General features: G+C 56.7%; 1 protein-coding gene across 3 annotated transcripts; it reads right to left on the bottom strand.

The window, feature by feature from the left end:
- Positions 1 to 8160: 8160 nt before the first annotated feature.
- CHRD (chordin) lies at positions 8161 to 16668 on the bottom strand. 3 transcript variants are annotated; one of them, XM_041002763.1, is made up of 23 exons: positions 16250 to 16668; positions 15915 to 16018; positions 15342 to 15471; positions 15112 to 15240; positions 14919 to 15018; positions 14717 to 14804; positions 14303 to 14444; positions 14034 to 14174; positions 13835 to 13917; positions 13609 to 13756; positions 13355 to 13461; positions 13129 to 13248; positions 12242 to 12398; positions 11741 to 11961; positions 11237 to 11350; positions 10657 to 10929; positions 10485 to 10578; positions 10299 to 10355; positions 9935 to 10038; positions 9376 to 9478; positions 8722 to 8876; positions 8497 to 8596; positions 8161 to 8216 (listed from the first exon to the last, which is right to left on the bottom strand). In XM_041002763.1, the coding sequence occupies exons 1-23, from the start codon at positions 16401 to 16403 to the stop codon at positions 8161 to 8163; spliced, it is 2880 nt and encodes a 959-aa protein (XP_040858697.1). In that variant the 5' UTR covers positions 16404 to 16668. The 3 variants fall into 3 exon arrangements, with proteins under 3 accessions (XP_040858697.1, XP_040858698.1, XP_040858696.1); XM_041002764.1 differs by having other exon boundaries at positions 8161 to 8213; XM_041002762.1 differs by having other exon boundaries at positions 8161 to 8213; positions 15915 to 16087; positions 16250 to 16403.
- Positions 16669 to 17664: the final 996 nt, after the last annotated feature.

Raw genomic sequence — 17664 nt, 5'->3', positions numbered from 1 at the left:
AGGCATGAAGTTCCCCAGCTGCTGAGCTGGAAGAACATGCACTTGGCAGAGCTGCCTCCGCAGCCTTTGTCCCCCAACATGGGGAAGGACGGTACTCCATTGGCCAGTGCCTCTTCCAACAAGCAACTGCTGGGGCCACCGCACAGAGGAGAGGGTGAGAACCTCTGTCCCTGTTGCAGACTAGGAATCTCTCAGAAGAGTGTGACACACGTGTTCCCAAGAGGGGAAGCCTCAGAATATCCCAGGAGGCTGTGGTCCAGCCAGTGAGCCAGCCCAGCCAAGGCAGGTAGACAAGAAGAAACCATGGCTGATTCCTCCCAAAGAATGACAAATGCACTGGCGCCCCAGGACACAGCCCCGATCTGACTCTTGCCATTCCCGTGAGGTCTGGGAACCCCTCAGGCCCACCCACCACCTGCCAGCCAAGGAGATAAGACCCCCATAGGTAGACGTAGGCCAGCTTCGCTGCAAGGTTGAGGACTTCTTTTCTGAATTTCTGTTTTTGTGCTTCCCAGCCACTTCCCAATGAGGAATGTCTGATTTCCCTCAGGAGTAGAGGTAGGGGAGGGAGCACCAGCTCCAGAGACCATCACTCCAAGCCCTGAGACTGGGACGGCCCAGCTGCTTCATGGCTGGGGGCGCAGGTGCTGTAGGAGTAGGACCAAGTGGGTGTCAAGGCCAGGACTGAGGTCAGGCAACTGCATATTGTAGCTCATTCAAGCTTAGGAGTTTATTCTGTAATTTTTTTCTTTTTCTCTTCTTTTTTGAATAGCTGTGCAGGGATTAGAGGAACAGATTTCTCTTTCTTTTTTATATGTGTGTATTGCCATGATTATTCACAATCCTTTACTTTTTTAGCATTTTAAAATGTATTTTTATTTGAGCCCGGCATGGTTTCTAATCCTGGCAACCCCACTTCCCACCCAGCTCCCTGCCTGTGGCCTGGGAAAGCAGTCGAGGATGGCCCAAAACCTTGGTACCCTGCACCTGCATGGGAGACCTGGAGGAGGTTCCTGGCTCCTGGCACCTGGCTTCAGATCAGCTCAGCACCAGCCATTGAGGTCACTTGGGAAGTGAATCATCGGACAGAAGGTCTTCCTCTCTGTATATCTGATTTTCCAATAAAATAAATAAATCAGAAAAAAATTATTTTTATTTGAAAGGCAGATTTGTAGATAAAGGAGAGACATACAGAACGAGAGCTTGCACCTGCTGATTCATTCCTCATACTCCCTAAATATCCAAAACTTTCAGGGCTGGACTAAGCAGAAGGCAAGAGCCTGCCTCAGCTATAGGCAAATGCCTAGGCTGCCTTGTATCTAGACAAGTGTTACTCTGCTGGAAGAAAAACAGTCAATAGCTGGTGGGTATTTGGGCCTGATTAATGCCAAATCTGTTAACCATACCAGTGTGCTAGCATAGTTGCCTATTGTACTCTTTTTTTAAATTTATTTATTTTATTTAAAGATATGTGGGGAATTCTGTGCATTAGAAGGTGGGGGAGGAGGGGTCAGAACATACCACCCTGACCCTCAAATATGCCACATACATTGTGGGGTGGTGGAGCTGTAGCTTACTCGGGAAAAGGGGTGTAGGGATGTGTTGAGTGGGGGCTGCTGAGAGCATGTCTGACAGGGCAGGAATGACTTCTGGCACGTCTATGGATTGGGTCACTGCACTCACAGGTAGGTGAGGGAGCTGAAACCAGGTGGTTTAGAGGGGAAACTGGAGGGCATGTCTGGCCCAGGTCAAGTCAGCTGCCCACATGGGAAACCCGGGCTGAACTAAGTAGCTCTGCCTGTTACCCACCGATGCACAAGAAAGATGGGGCTGGGGACATGCCTGGCCAAACTAGGCCTCATTACTCACCACAAGTGTCAGAGCTAGGGTTGAGCCATATCAGGCTATGCCACAGCACCTATCAGAACATAAGAGAAGCAAATCCAGTGACAGATTCTGTCACTGTGGGACTTGTAGGCTCACCTCTCAGGAACTGCAATGCCTGTCAGTTTGCACAAAGAACTTGAAGTACTGATGAGCCAAGTCAGCTGGACCATGGAACCCTCCTTCACTTGTGGGAACTAGGGCTGGGAAGAGGCCACGGTGGGCCAAGCAGGCCTACACAAAGGCCAGAAGGGAACATCCACTGACATGAGTGAAAGCTGGGGCTGGGAGCAGACCTAATAGGGGAACTTGAGAAACTCTCCTTTTAGGCTGTGGTTCCAATTGGGAAGCACAAGAGCCAGGGCTAAGTTGGGTCAGGCTGGGCCAGGCCATAGCACCAGCTGGCATGTGTGAAAGCCAGGATGGGGTAAGGGTTACACTGGGGTGTATTAGGCTATAATACCTATCAGCAAAAAATCAGGTTGCAGTAGGCCATGCCAGGTTGGGTCAAAGCACCCCTCTTGCATGTGCAACATCCAGGGCTGGCAACAGGTTTGGTAGGGAAACTGGTGAGTGCAAGAGCCAGGGCTGAGGATGGACAAGACTGGGCAAGGCTGAAGTACCCATAAGCATGTGTGTGGCCTGGGTCTGAGAGCATGCCAGACTGAGCTAGGCAGCAGCACTTCCTGGCACTTACAGTGCAGGACAGGCTGGCCTGGACCATAGCACACACCAGTTCACATGAGAGCAGTTCCGGGGTTGACTAGGCTAGAACACACTAGCATGAGCTGGACCTGACAAAGGTCAGACTGAGCCAGGCTCTAATACCTGCTTGAAAATGCAGAGACTGGGAGAAGACCATGTCAGACTGGGCCGTAGCACCAATTGGCATGCACAAGATCCAGGGCTGGGAGTGGGCATGGTAAAGAAATCTGTGGACTTCATTGCTAGGCTGCTGCTTCCACTGGTGAGCATGAGAGCTGGGACTGGGGACAGACCAGTTCAGGCAGGCCTATAGCACTTCTTGACCAGCATGTGGGCTGGGTCTGAGGGCAAGCCAGGCTGGACTAGGCTTCTGCAATCACTAGCAGGCACGAGAGTCAGAATGAATGAAGACTGGCCAAGCTAGGCCATAGCACTCACTGGCAAGTGCCACAACTGGGTACAAGTCATATCAGGCTGGATTTAAATATCCCCAGGCAAGGACAAAATCCATGGCTGGGGATGGGCGTAGTAGGGGAACTGTAGGCACTCCCCTTCTAGGCTGCACTTCCCGCTGGTAAGCACAAGAGCAAGTCCTAGGGGTGGGCTGGACTGGATAAAACAACAGCATCTTTTGCCATATGTGTGCACCAGGTGTTAGGGCTGGTTGCTCTTCTAGGCCACAGCACCCATGGATGTGCATGACAGCCCAGTGAGATGCAGTACAAGCTAGGCTAGACCACAACACCATGCCAGTATGTGTGGAGACCAGGACTGGGGACAGGTTGTTGGGAGTCTCCTCAACTAGGCCACTGTACCCATTGGTGTGCTTGAGCACCAGGCCTGTGGAGGGCTAGGCTGGGTTAGGCTGCATTGCCATCAGTTCATGTGAGAGATGGGTCTGGGGAGAGAACTGACCAGGCAGTTGCATCCACCAGAATGTGCATTGGCTGGTGCAAATGCTGGACTAAAACTGACTCTGAACTAGCTCACACACACAAGAGTCAAGTCTGAGGCCCTCTACTCCAAGCAAGGTTTCCTAGAGAACTCCCCACCTAGATGGCTAGACTCAAACCTTCCAGCCACAGGGAAATTCACTAAGTATGTGGTCAAAAGACCTTGGGAAGCATTTATCAGGACTGTGCCTCCTCAGTTGCTGATGCAACTGAACATCAGCTGTGGACAGCAAGCCCAGATGCACACAGGGGACATTACAGCCAGCACATCTAGGCCAGCAGAGGACAGCAGAACAGGTTGGACAACTCTCCTGGCCAAGCCTTGCAGCAAGTATCTGGGTCTACAGATGCCCTAAAGTGGACTTGGTCAGTCAATAGGCATTGGAAAGATTTTCTCAACCCTGATTCAGCAAAGCTGATAACATCTCTGAACTGTCCGAACATTCAAGTAGCACCCCAGAGTGTTTTTCCCCACATCAGAAGGAATCATTGAAGGACAGTCCCCAATTCCTAGGCCCCTGCCCTTCCCCCACACCAGACACAAAAGATAAAAAAGAAAAGAAGTGAAACGTTTGTCTCACTCATTTTCCTCCATACCTTAACCCTCCCCACCCTAATCAGGGGTCCACATGGGCATGCATCACTTTCAACTATGTTAACTAATATTTTTCAATAAAATAAAAATTATTTTTTAAAAATTAGAAGCAGAGGGCCCGGCGCGGTGGCGCAAGTGGTTAAAGGTCCTCGCCTTGCACGCCTGGGATCCCATATAGGCGCCGGTTCTAATCCCGCCAGCCCCGCTTCCCTTCCAGCTCCCTGCCTGGGAGAGCAGTCGAGGACCGGGAAAGCAGTCGAGGACAGCCCAAAGCTTTGGGACCCTGCACCCGCGTGGGAGACCCGGAAGAGGTTCCTGGCTTTGGACTGGCATAGTATCGGCCCGTTGCGCTCACTTGGGGAGTGAATCATCGGACGGAAGATTCTCCTCTCTGTATATCTGCCTTTCCAATAAAAAAATAATAAAAATAAATCTTTAAAAAAAAAATTAGAAGCAGAGCGCCTAGGACTTCTTCCGAGTCCCCCACATGGGTGCAAGGGTTCAAGGTCTTGGCTGTTCTCTGCTGCTTTCCAAAGCTGTAAGCAGGGAGTTGGATTAGAATTGGAGAAGCTGGGACATGAACCTGGTGCCCATAAGGGATTCCAATACTTCAGGTGGAGACTTAACCTATTACACCATAACACATTATTAAGATGAGCAATCACCTGGCTGTTCTGAAGCTTTGCTGAAAGCAATCAAGTTTTTGGAATACAGCCGAACAGCTGGCAGGGAAGTAGAGTGTGGACCTGGTTTCCTGATACCAGTAGGTCCCCAGAGCACTCTCCATATCTCCCTCTGACCAGTAATCCTTTAGCACATCCATGGCCAAGGTTTGAAAATGACCATTCTTAAGTCACTGCTACAGATCACTCATATTCAGAAGCCTAAACAGTCACTGCTCTAGTGACTCAGCCCCAGGTAAACTGATGGCTGCTGGCAGTGCCACCACACCATAGCGCTGAGCAGGTGGCGGTTCATCACTTGGCAGCCCAAACCTGGGCCTGGTTTATGAAAAAGTGAGAAAGGGCATCCTGGGAATGCAGACAAAGCAGTCCCAGGAGTGGCATGTGGCCAAGAAGAGGGCCTCAAGTGTGTCTGCTCCTGGAAAAGCAGGTGTGTCCGGACCTGCCCATCAAGCCAGCAGATCCTCTGTCTGCGACCTCCTGGCCCTTTCTGCTGAAGAGCCCTGGAGAGCCAGTCTCCACAAAGTAGACGTCTCCCTGCACTTGGGGTAACGATCAAGTTTTCAATCCTGCTGGGAACTGTTTTAAGATACTGAAATCCTTTCCTTGGGTTCTGCTGGAACCACTTTAGGTTTTTTTCTTTTGGTCTTGATTTGGGAGTTTTTGATTGTATTTGTTTTTAGTTTGTTTATTTGTTTGCCTCGCTTTGGTCTGGCTGGAAAGGGAAAGGGCCGTGCACTTGCCCACAGGAGAATGGATGGGGTGCCCTCTGGAGGTGCCTATGTGCCAGGGTTCCCACGAAATCAGACAGCCTGTCCAGGCTAGCCGTCCTGGATCTCCTTCCCATCCGCCCTTGGTGGCAGGCAGAGCCTGTGGGGAACTGGCCAGCTTCAGTGGGAAAGCGAGCTGACACAGGAAAGGAGTCTCAAGAATGGTGTCCCACTTGGTTCTATTTACTGCTAATTCACTCGCCACGAAAGCCTACCCTGAACTCTTCTGGGCGACTGCAATCCAAGATCCAGGGCAGAAGCTGCTGCCTTGCGGAGGGAGATGGGGATGGCACCACCAAGCCATCTTGTGGGGTACTCCTCTTGGGAGTATGAATAACAAGCACGGTCAGGTCTAAGAATCTAACTTCCCACCACATCCTACACTATGGAGGACAAGACTGCCAGTGCTCCCATCTCAGAGCCAAATCACCCATCACCTCACACTTGTTGCTGATACTTGCTGCTTGCTTATCCCTACCTGACCAACCTAACCTCATCAGCCTTCTACTCACAACCATGGCCTAGGCTCAGAGCAATCATCCCCATCCGTAAAGTCCCTTCCCCTTCAGCCTTCAGCCTGGTTACTCACTCAATCCTCACTGTGATCCAGATTAGGCAGGGCAGCCCACTACCACTTCCTCCCCCAGCATTGCTCCCTGCCCTTCTCTCCAGCTCAGCCCCAGAAATCACACCTCAGGAGCCAAGTGTTCAACCTGGCACATCCCACATCAGAAGACCTTGATTTGAGTCCCAGCTCCAGCTCCTGACTCTAATTTTCTACCAGTATAGATGCTAAGGGGCAGCCAGGGATGGCCCAAAGGGCTCGGGTCCCTGCCACCCACTTGAGAGACCTGGATTGAGTTCCTAGCTCTTGGTCCAGTCCAGTCCAGTCCCGCCCATTACAAGAATGAAGGTAGTGAGCCAGCAGGTGAAACTTCTATCTCTCAAATAAATAACTTTTTTAAATTTGTGGAAAGTGGGGCCTGGCACAATAGCATAATGGTTAAAGTCCTCACCTTGCACGCCCAGGATCCCATATGGGTGCCAGTTCTAATCCCGGCAGCTCCACTTCCCATCCAGCTCCCTGCTTGTGGTCTGGGAAAGCAGTCGAGGATGGCCCAAAGCTTTGGGACCCTGCACCCGTGTGGGAGACCTGGAAGAGCTAATGGTTCCCAGCTTCGGATCGGCGCAGTACTGGCCATTGCAGTCACTTGGGGAGTGAACCATCAGACAGAAGATCTTCCTCTCTGTCTCTCTTCCTCTCTGTATATCCACCTTTCTAGTTTATATATATATGTGTGTGTGTATATATATACATATATATATGTTTATATATAAATCTTCTTTAAAATTTTGTGGAAAGTGGAATAAAAAAAAAATCCCGAGTTATAGCAACTTATCCAAGTAACACATGGCAGGCTGTGTAATGCACAAGCTCTCACTGAATCCCACGAGAGAGCAAACATCTGTTTTATACAGGGCATGCAGGAGCATGGCAACAAGTGAGTTGGCTAGGTAGTGGATAGGGGCTCCGTGGGCTGACACAGTAACTCCTTGCCCGCACACAGCTTGCTTCCCCCAGCCCATCCAGCCCCAGACCCCAAGGTCATCCCTGGGCACCACACATGGTATGCAAGCAATAGATCTACAGGTATAAGCAATGCACTTGCATCTTCCCACTTGCTAGCAGCCTGTGGAGGCCATGGGAGTTCCTGGCTCCTGATGGCAGGCATGGGAGTGAAGGAAAAGAGATGAAAGGACCAGGAAAGGTAAGTCTCGTCTCAAATCAAGACAAACAGCTAACAGCTGGACAAGGGCTGATCCCAGCCCCATCAGCCCCTGCCTGACCCGATTTGCCCCTGAATGGGTGCCGAATGCAATCAGTTTCCATGGAGAGGCAGGCACTCTCTCTCTGGAACAACTTCAACCATGGAGTCAGCCAGAATGCCAGCCATGTGGGAAGCCATGCTGGCATGTGTATCTTGCCTCAGGTGGCCCGAGTCCCAGAGGCAATAGCTGTCTCCAGGACAGTCCTGGGCCCATGGGCAGAATGCAGGAGAGGCAGCCAGATGCCCCCAGCCCCCACTCTCCAGAACCCTGGTCCCCACAAGACAATCTCTCAAGCCCTGGCCACAAACAGCCAACCTCAAGCACAAAGGCTGAAAAACAGAATATTTTAATAAATACATAACTCTCCAGCGATGACTCTGCTCAGCTCAGGGGCAGCAGGAGTAGAGTAGGGGAAAAGAAGAGGGAAGGAGGACCCTGGGTGCTGAGTGAGGATAAATTAAAACTCCCAACAAGCCAGTGACAGTATGTACAAAAGGAAAGGGCACAGGCCAGGGGGTGGCAGGCCAGAAGTCCGAGTAGAGATGGCCTAGGTGTGGCCTGGCTGCTGTCCACCCCCGCCCCCCGTGGAGGTGGTGCCCAGAGGTAGTGGGGTGGGGAGAAGAGGCAGTTGGAGGAGCCCAAGGCACTGGGTGTCCCCACAGGAGAATGTGGGGTCCACGGCGCTGCCCCTTCCCCCAACTCAGGCCCAGTCCTCTTGGTCATGCAGCTTCCAGCCATTACTACGAGCCCTCAGCTGCTTTCTCAAGTTGTGGAACAGTCCTGGTCTCTGGGGCTGCTGGAGACAGAAAGGAGTGCATGTTGGAGGAAGAGAGAACAGGCTGGCATGCAGGACACAGCACTGCATCTGTACCTGCCTGACCCCACAGTGGTCAGAAGTTTCTAGGCTGAGTGATCCAGCTTATCTTCTGAGCTTCAGAAACCTCCCTGGGGTGCCAACAGTGGCACTTCCGAAACAAACTGCACTGCCCCTGAGTGTCATGTTGCTTTCTGCCCTCCCCAGCCTGCAGCTGCCACACCCACCCACCCCTACCCCTGGCAGCCACTCCCTCACTTACAGCCCCGGAGTGTGCAGTGAGAGCAGCAGCGACGCTCTTTCCCGGAGCCGCAGGCCAGCGGCACTGAACAGTCATCCCGTTCGCAATGGGGCACCCCTGCCTGGAGTAGGACAGAGCACTTGAGGGTGGCCTGCAGCCTCTGCAGTGAAGCCTGCCTGGCAAGGTGTCCTGACTCCAGGACAGAGTCCCGGGACCCATTTCATTAAAGCCCCTGTCACCACTTACTCCACATTTGCAGGTGATACAACTCATCTCTCCAAAGGGGGGTACTGATGGATGCCAGCTCTGGCTCTCTGGAAACCACTGCCCTGCAAAACGGCAGCCCCGGGGCCCATCGGCCTGCATGGGGTCCCCCAACTGGGGGCGGGCTCCTGATCCCACTGTAGGAAAGTAAACAAGAAGGGGTCAGCCCAAGAGGGACAGATCAGGTTTTCTTTCTCTTCGAATCCTCAGTGTCTAGCAGTTTCTAATACTGAGTAGGCATTATATGAGGCTGGAAGGAAGGTATATACATGGGTTGATAAATGGATGGATGGATGGATAATTAGCTGGATAGATGGATAGGTGAGTGGGTGGGTGGCTGGCTGGCTGGCTAACTGGTTAGGTGGATGGGTGGGTGGAGGGTTGATATGGGGGTGAAAGAGTGAATAAATGGGTGGATGGATGGAAAGATGGATGGAGCAGGTATTGGAACCCCTCACAGCCCACTACTCCACACACTTTCATAGAGCCCTAGTTCCAGGCTAGGCATAAAGCAGTGCTCAGCACAAGCTGACCTGGCTGTGAAGCCCCTTCCCACCACCTTCCCCATGCCTCCCTTCAGCCAGGATAAGACCCACGCCAGCTCCAAAGATCAGACCTCCTTGTCCACCCTCTCACCTGGACACTGTTTACAGCAGTCGGTAGGGTTGACACGGACAGGCTGGGCACAGGCCAGCCGGGGACACTGCACCTTTTCACAGTGTACCTCTCCGGTGCCTCCCTGTAGAGATGTCAGCAAGGAGGGAGGTCAGGAAGGAGAGGCCTTAGAGCCTCCTTAAAGCCTAAGGGGGTCCTTAGGGCCTTGCCTCTCTCCTTTCCCCACCTCAGGTGTAAGGTATCTCTTGGCCTTTGCCCTAGAAGACTGGCCTGGCTTTATATACCTCACTCAACTCAGTTCTCACAGTTGCCCTGCCAGGCAGGTGCTACCACGTCTGCCCTGGGGTGGCGGTGAGGCTCTGGAGGTACAGAAAGCACCTGGGATCATGTGGTACTGGGCCATCGTTCAAGCAGGACTCATCCCCAGTTCAGCCCTCTTCCTGGCCTGACAGAAAGCTGACTCTCAGAGCCCAGAGTACTTTGCCTACATTATTTTTCCTCTCCTGGCAGCCCCCTCCCCATCTCTGCAGACCCGGCTGGGTTATGGCACCAGAAAAGCTTGGGCGGTGGGTGGCCATACCTTGCAGGTGCAGACGGCACACTTAATTAAGCCAAAGGGGGGTACGACGGGGTGCCACCGGGTACCTGCTGCCCGCCAGCTCCGGTCACCATCAAAATAGCAACCTGGGAGAGGATGAGGGGGACAGTGCCCAGCTGCCATTAGTACTGAGCCCAGCAGCTGGGCCCATAAGCAAGACTTGAGCCTCAGGCACCCAGCCACACTAGCCTAATCCAAGAGCCTACGGGTCAGTAACATAAATGAGGCTTGCCAGGGGTCACTTGGAATATACAGCACTCAAGCCCACCCCCTCCGTTCCCCACCCTGCTCCAACCCAACGGTTTCTCTGGATCCTCCCACTCCGGCACGCACCCTTCTGGCTCACCCTCTCCCGGGTCCCGGCTCCTAGGCAGCCCTGGCAGCTCTCTGACATCTTGCTTCTCTGTGGAGCCACAGAAATGGTGAAGGCAGAGAGCAATCTTACCCCTCCAGCTCTCCCTCAGGCGGGTATCCATCTCCCACCAGGCAGGCCCCTTCATCCCTACCCTCTCCTTTCCTGCAGGGTACTCACCAGGGCACACAGGGCAGCACTGGTCCAGCACCTGCACTGGGTGGGGGCACCTGGGTGCTGGGCACACTACAGGGTCACAGATCACAGTCCGTCTCTGCATGAAGAGGCAGGGGCTTGAAAGGGTCCCTTGCCCCAGAGCCTAGAACTCAGTACACCCTTTGGGGCCTCCTACCTGGCAGGTGCAGAGTGAGCAGAGCGGGTCGTAGTTGGGTGCCCAGCGTGCCCCATGAGGACGCTGCTGCCCCTCAAAGAAGCACATGTTGGGGTCTCTGGGCCGCCCTGGACCACCAGGTTTGACAGGCACTGGGACCTCGGGAGCAGGCACCGGTGGAGGTGCTGGCAATGCAGCAGGTACTACATTTGGAGCCCCAGGCATCCGTGTCCCCTCTGCCCCAGCTGCAGCAAGACGTAGGCCGCCCACCTCGCACTGGTTGGCAATGTGCACCTGGGAGGAGAAGCTGGTCAACTGAGGCAGCAAAGTCTCCACCAGACAGCTCAAACAGTCCCCAGGCAACATCTCTACCCCTAGAACTCTGAGGGCACTCTGGAAGGGTGCTCCTAGCAGCAACCATCAACCCAGCCACGAGGGACAGGGTTGTGGGCTGTAGGCTGCCCATGGACAGCCTGGTATAGCCCTTTTGCATCCAGGCAAACTGATACCCACTGCTACCCCAGGGTTCAGAGACAGCAAAGGGTGATGACCACAGGGGCCCCACCTTGGCCCTTCCCCACAACCCATGCTGCCCACGTACCTGTCCCCGAAGCTCCCCTCGCGGACTACCCTTGGTGGAGATGAGGAGGGAGGCAGTGCCCTGGGCCAGGTGTCGCAGCAGCTCGGGCTCCAGGTCCTTTACCACGCCCTGAGCCTACCCGGGAGTGAGGGATCACACCTTACAAAAAGGCCCCGCCTCCTGGGCCCCTGATTAGCAAATGAAGAAAGAGCCCCAGGGAGATTAAACAAACTCTCTCCCTCAGAGTAACCTAGCCCCTTTCTCAAGGGGGTTTGGGGCTGGAAATCAAGTCTCAAGTTCATGGTCATGCCCCCTACTCCATGGGTGTGGCCCAGGCCCCCCACCCCTCTGCAGGTACAGAATATCATATACCACCCAAGGGAGCCAGCAGCAGAGGACATAGAAAGGAAGGTGAATAAGCAGAGGCAGAACCCTACCCAGGTCTGTGTTGCAACATCATGCTGCCCATTCTCTGCTTCCCCCACCACAGGCCCTTCAAGCTTCATGGTGCCATCACGTCCTCACCTCTGGGCCATAGAATCCCTTAAGCAGCCGCCGGGGGCCTGGCATCCCAGGAGGCCCGAGGAGGTGGGCAGTGACGGTGCCCTGCTCTGAGCCACCAAGACCAGCCAGCAGAACTTCATAGTGCAGGTGACAATGGGCATCCAGGGAGAGCCAGGCATGCCCCGCTGCCTGGCTCTGCACAGGAGGCAATACCAGGGCTCCTGCCAGGGGCACAGGTAGCACTGGGTCCAGACAGAGAAGCAACAGATGAGAAGGTGGCCCAGAGGAGCCCCTCATTCCCAACACACCCCACCTTTCCTAACACAGACTCCATGAGCTGGAAGGCACTGCGCATGGGCCAGAAGTCCAGAGAGCCTGCACTAAGCACCACGGAGTCCAGCTGGCCACCCATGCCTTCCCCAGATGCTCAAGCACAAAGACAGGCCCCTGCCATTGCCCCTGACATGCTTGAGTCACAAATTGGAGGGCACCAATGAGCAGGCAGAGTCCCGGGTCACTCACTCTCCTGGCGGGCACTGTGCCCACTATAGGGAAGGGTGGCCACATGCCCCCGCAGTTCTCCATCTGGGAAGTCCTTGGTGCCCACGTTCAGGAACAGCTCATTCTGCAGCAGCATGTGAGCCCCTCGGGCACCCAGCTCTGGGCAGATGCCCACAGTCTGCAGGGGTAACAAAGTAGAGACAGGAAAGAATAAGTGACCCCCCTCCCTCAGCTTGTCCACTGCCCAAGATTATGAAACTTTCACATGCCCTGCACTCCCTCTACTGCCACTCATGTGTTCACACTCCAGGAACACTGGATCAGAACCTGGAACACCCAGTTTTCAGCTCTTTCTGCCACTTCCTAGCTTCGTGACAACCCTAATGATAACAACCTCTCTGTGCAGTCACACATGGAAAGGCCCAGTAACCACGGCCAGCACCATGGCATAACATGTTAACCCCCTACCTGCAGCACCAGCATGCCATTTGGGTGCTGGTTCGAGTCCTGGCTGCTGCACTTCCTATCCAGCTCCCTGCTAATACACCTGGGAAAGCAGCAAAGGATGACCAAAGTACTTGGGCCCCTGCACCCACATGGGAAGTCCAAAAGAAGCTCCTTACTCCTCTACTATTCCAGCCCCAGCCATCTGGGGAGTGAATCAGTGGATAGAAGATTCTCTCTCTTTCTCTCTCTCACTCATTCACTTTCAAATACATTTTTTTTTAAAGTTTTAAATTAACTTCCAACCATGAAAGTTAAGAAAAAAACAAAGTTTAGGAAAAAGACAAGATGTATGAAGGAGTAAACAAAAAAATGCATGAAGGAGTGAATGAGTGACACCATCCCTGGTCATGCAACCCGGCCTCCCCACATGACCTTATGGAAGTTTTGCCAGGGGCCCTCACCATCTGTCCTCCAGTGCGGAGTGCAGCCATGTGGCACAGCACAGTGCGCTGGTTCCTCCGCTGGGGCTTGGTCTCCAGTGTCATGGACACCACTTCACTGGCAGTGCCCACCACTTGTACCTGATAAGCAAGGTTGGAGGAGGATGAATTAGTTGGTATGGCACTGAAAGACTGAGGCCTGACCTCTGGCAGCCCCAGATCCTGCCCTACAACTCCTGAGTCTTACCTGGTAAATCAGAGAGCCATTTCCTAGCAGTGTAAGGCTGGCTGAACCGGCAGCCCCAGTCTGGACAGGGGTCAGCGCATCAGCCCCGCAAAGGACGCTCTGCAGGACTGCCAAGACAGGTGGTGGCAGGTTTGCACCATGGTCACTCACACCCCTAGCTCCCCAATCTCCCCCAAATCCATCCTGGCCCCTTTTCTGACACGTGTATGGCTCCTGGCTATGGACCCGAGAGTGCCAGTCCCATCCTGCCTCACCATCGCAGCTCTGTCTGGCAGCTATATGTCCACTGATGTGCAGCTCTGGCCCAGCTGTCCTCTCCAGAGCCACTTGCAGCTCGCCCTGCGCCAGCCAGTCCATTTCCTGGTGCGTCAGGTTGGGCAGCACCTCAGCGAAGCCTGGGTCCTGGGGAAAGAGCAGGGTGCAGTGGGTGACACAGCAAGAGGCCAGAGCTGGTGGCAGCAGAGTCGCAGCCTCACGTACCTGGGCTGAGCCATTGGCCTGGAGCTCTCGCAGCAGCTGTCCCTCGTGCAGAATCTGGAGCCTTAAAGGTGCCTGTGCTGGCCCTGCAACAGCTACACCTGTGGACCTTGCTGAGGCAGTGAGGGATAGCTGCTCTTCCTTCCATTGCCCTGCCACCCCCTGCCCTGCTGTCTACTCCTCCCCACCCAGGAAGACTCACCTCCATTCCTGGGTTCCAGCAGCCCCCTGAAGAGTAGTAGAAAGTGCAAAGAGTCTTCGGTATCACTGAGAGTGAGCAGGGTAACACCCCCTACACCCTGCTGCTGTGAGCCCTCCACAGTCAAGATGGCGCTGAAAGTTTCTGCGGAAGCAAGCACCATGAGAAGAAGCCATAAGAACACACTGGCCTCTGCCTGCCCCCTCACCTCCACCACCACTTGCCCAGGGCCACCCAGGATGGCACATACAGGGGCCACATGCATCCCTTACCTGCAGCCAAGGCTCGGTGCCGCAGAAGAGGCCCCCACACCTCCCCTGAAGGGTGAGCGGCTGTCACAAGGGCCACATACAACTGCTCTGCCCGGAGGAGTCGTAGAGACAAGCGAGGCACAGCCCGCCACACCCCACAGACCTGGAACAGCAAGACCAGAGGGCAGAGGTTTAGAATGCAGGCACACAGGCCAGGTGGGCCAACTGAGGAGGGACAGGAGAGGGGCCTGCCTGCTCCCCAAGAGGCTCATATAGGGGCCCAGGGTCCTCGCTCCACCTCTCCCTAGCCGTGTGGCCTGGAGGAAACCCTGCAGGTGCAAAATGGGCATAGGAGTGTCAGCACCTTGCTTGCTTGCTCAGGCTGTCAGCCCCACACCCACACTGGACAAGCATTCAGGAGTAGTATCCTCTCACCAGGCCGTCTTGGGTGGGGGCTGCAGGGTGTTCAAACAGCACGCTGCCAGCTGCGTCTGAGAAACGCACCCTGGTAGGTCGATCCAACCTGCAAGGGTGAGAAAGGTGTGAGCACGACCGGATCCAGAGCAACCGGCTCCCAGCTGGTGTCCTCCTCTCCCCCAACCCGGTTCTCCTGGCCTGGACCCTCTTCCCTCCTCACCGCCGGTAGGAGATGGAAAAGCGCAGGCTGGAGCGCACCAGCGAGACCCGAGCACGTGCCACCGCCTGCGACCTCGGCCCTGTCAGCAGCGCCACGAAGTCTGCACGGGGAGGAAGGATGGCCCAAGCAGTGCCGTCAGCTGCCGCAGCAGGACATACGGCCTCCGGGCGACCCTACCCCTGGCTCCGCCTACCCGTGTGGCCTTCACCGCGCGCCCGGTCCTCCGCGCCCGGGTCCCCACGGTCGCTGTAACTGCGGTGCTCCGGGTCCCGTGGATACTCAAAGGAGAGGCCCGGTTGTGGCCGCTCGGGACTGCTGCGTTCTGTGCCAAAGGGTGTAAGGAGTATTGCCTTCAGCAAACCATCGAGAGAGCTGCCCCCGACCCAGCGCTCCCAGGACCTTGGCGGGCACAGCAGGCCTTACCCTGCGGGCAGGTCTGGCAACAGTGTCCTGGCAGCTGCCGTGGCTGCCCGCAGGCCAGGGCCGGGCACTCGGGCTTTATGTTCTTGCAGCTGACTCTGCCAGGCCCCCTGGCACGGCGAGCCCATTGGGGCTGCTCCGGGAGAGAAATGGCAAAAAAAAAAAAAATGCCAAGTGAGTGTCAGGTGACAAGTAAGCGCGACCCTAGACCCGCAGCTTTGCCGCATCTTCAGGCTGTGTGGTCCTAGACGAGTGACCTCTCTGGGCCTTGCCCATCCCCACTCGGGAAAAGAACAGCCTCTGTCTAGCAGAGTCGTTAAGGGAAGGGAAGCGAGCAGAGACACGGGGGAGACCAAGTAGGCGCCGGCACCGAGCAGGCAGCACAGAGGGTGCTCAACCAAGCCAACACCTGAAGCGAGGCGCGGAGCGGGCAATAGAACAACCTCCCTAGCCACCGCCCCCCAAGCGCTCCCGTCTGCCCAGCAGCTCGGAGTACACGCCGCCGGCTCGCCAGCCCAGCGCTTTGCCGCGCCGCGAGGGCCCGGGCGGCGGCCGCCGCCACCGCGTCCAACTCACCGCCTCGCAGGCGCACAGCACGCAGCGCATCACCCCGAAGGGCTCCCCCAGGTCCGGGTGCCACGTTTCGTCCAAGGCATAGACCTTCCCGCCGAACGAGCAGCCTGCGGGGACGGTCTTGGCTAGCGGCCGCTGCCCGGCTCGTGCCGGGTACCCCGCCCCTGGGCGCTGCCCTCCTGACGCCGGCGAGGAGGACACCCCCTGGGTTGGCGCGCGCCAGCCACCTGCGCCCCACGGCCCCCTCCAGGCTGGCGCGCACTGGCCCCGGAGCTGACTTCCCTGCCCGCGCCTCTCCCCACCCCCGCCCTGCCACCCAGCCCCGGGCGCCCACCTACCTGCTGCTCCCCGAACGGGCAACGGCTCCTTCTCGGGACGGATGGGGAGCGCAGGGGGATCAGGGCCGGCGCCGCGGGCCGGCTCGGGGCCGAGCGGCAGCAGCAGCAGCCCGAAGAGCAGCAGCGGGGCCGGCGGGGCCGGGAGGCTCGGCATGACGCGAACGGGACAGCTGGGGAGGCGGGAGGGAGGAGGGCGCGGGAGCGGGAGGAGGGAGGAGGGACGAGGGCCGGGCCGGGGGCGGTGCGGCGGGAGGGGGCCGGGGCCAGGGCCGGGGCAGTGCGGCGGCGAGGGGCTCGTCGGGCGGGCTGCCGCGGAGTCGGCGCCGGGCCGGGCCGGGCCAGGCGGGGGCGGGTGGAGAGCGGCCGGGAGGAGCGCAGCCGGCCGGGCGCTGACCCGGGCCGTACGAGGCTTCTAGTGCCCCGGGCGCCGGCTCCGGCCCGTTTTTATGCCCTGCGCCCGACGCCCCGGCCGGGGGCCTCCTCCTCTGCAAACGGGGGCGGCGGCGGCTCGGCGAGGGGCCGGGCTGAGCCCGGGGGGTCCGGCCCAGCAGCCGCGGCCCGAATCGCGAATGGGGGGAGGAGAGGGAGGGGCTGGGACCGGGCAGGGGAGGAGGGAGCGGCTGCCGGGGAAGGGGGAACGAAGAGGGGGAGGGGGAGAAGAGAGACCAGGGGGCGCTAAGAGGGGAAGGAGAGGCGGGCCTGGAGCCCCCCACCCCCAACCCCTGCCACGCTGCTGGCAGCCACAGAGCGACTGAACCCCCGAGGTGTCCTGAGTTCGCCCGGGTCAGGAGCTCCAGGCCAAGGCTGGGGCCTGAGGTCTGGAGCCAGTCCCTGGGTAAGGACCTGGCTCCTACCCCAAGGATGGAGTCTACCCTTTCAAGGTATCAGTGGGCAGAAAAAGTCCATCAAACCATGGCCCTGGAGCCTGGGCCCACAGCACCCTCCATGCCCACTGGGACCCTTTCTCACTGCCTAGTTTGTGTCCCTACCTCCTTCTCCTGTCCCCTACCCGCCCCCCAACACACACACACACACACACACACATCTGTCCCCTTTCCTTTGTGCCCCAGGACAAGGGACCTGGCCAGAAACAGGCACCATTCCCCTTCGGTCCTATAAGGGAATCTCCCTCCCTGCTGTAACCTGTCCTCAGACCTAGTCAACCATCAATCACTCCCTTGCTCTCACCCCCAGGGGCCCTCTGCCTCTCCAGACCACCCCCACCCCAACCTATTTTACTCTTGCTGCCTCCCCATGCCCCCCCCCAATCCTCCAGGCCGTCTGAGCACCCTCCTTCCTAATCTCGGGAAGCATCTCGTCTGGCTGAATAGGAGCATTCCGGGATCTAGGCCATCCTCCTTTCCTCCCAGGCAGCCCCATCCTCGGGAGGAACTGGTGGGGGTGGTGGGAGGGGA

Source organism: Ochotona curzoniae, unplaced genomic scaffold, assembly GCF_017591425.1.
Source record: "Ochotona curzoniae isolate NIBS_2020 unplaced genomic scaffold, NIBS_Ocur_1.0 scaffold_2587, whole genome shotgun sequence".
NCBI lineage: Eukaryota > Metazoa > Chordata > Mammalia > Lagomorpha > Ochotonidae > Ochotona > Ochotona curzoniae.
Note: the sequence above shows the minus strand (reverse complement) of the source record. Positions and strands in the feature narration are given on the sequence as shown.

Bases quoted from the DNA above. Each gene is read 5' to 3' on its own strand.
- CHRD (XM_041002762.1), bottom strand. From the start codon at position 16,403: ATGCCGAGCCTCCCGGCCCCGCCGGCCCCGCTGCTGCTCTTCGGGCTG. The intron at 16,088-16,249 runs GTAGGTGGGCGC...CGGCGTCAGGAG, and splicing joins GCCCGTTCGGGGAGCAGCAG to GGCAGCGCCCAGGGGCGGGG. The intron at 8,214-8,496 runs GTAAGTGAGGGA...TGTCTCCAGCAG, and splicing joins TCACTGCACACTCCGGGGCT to CCCCAGAGACCAGGACTGTT.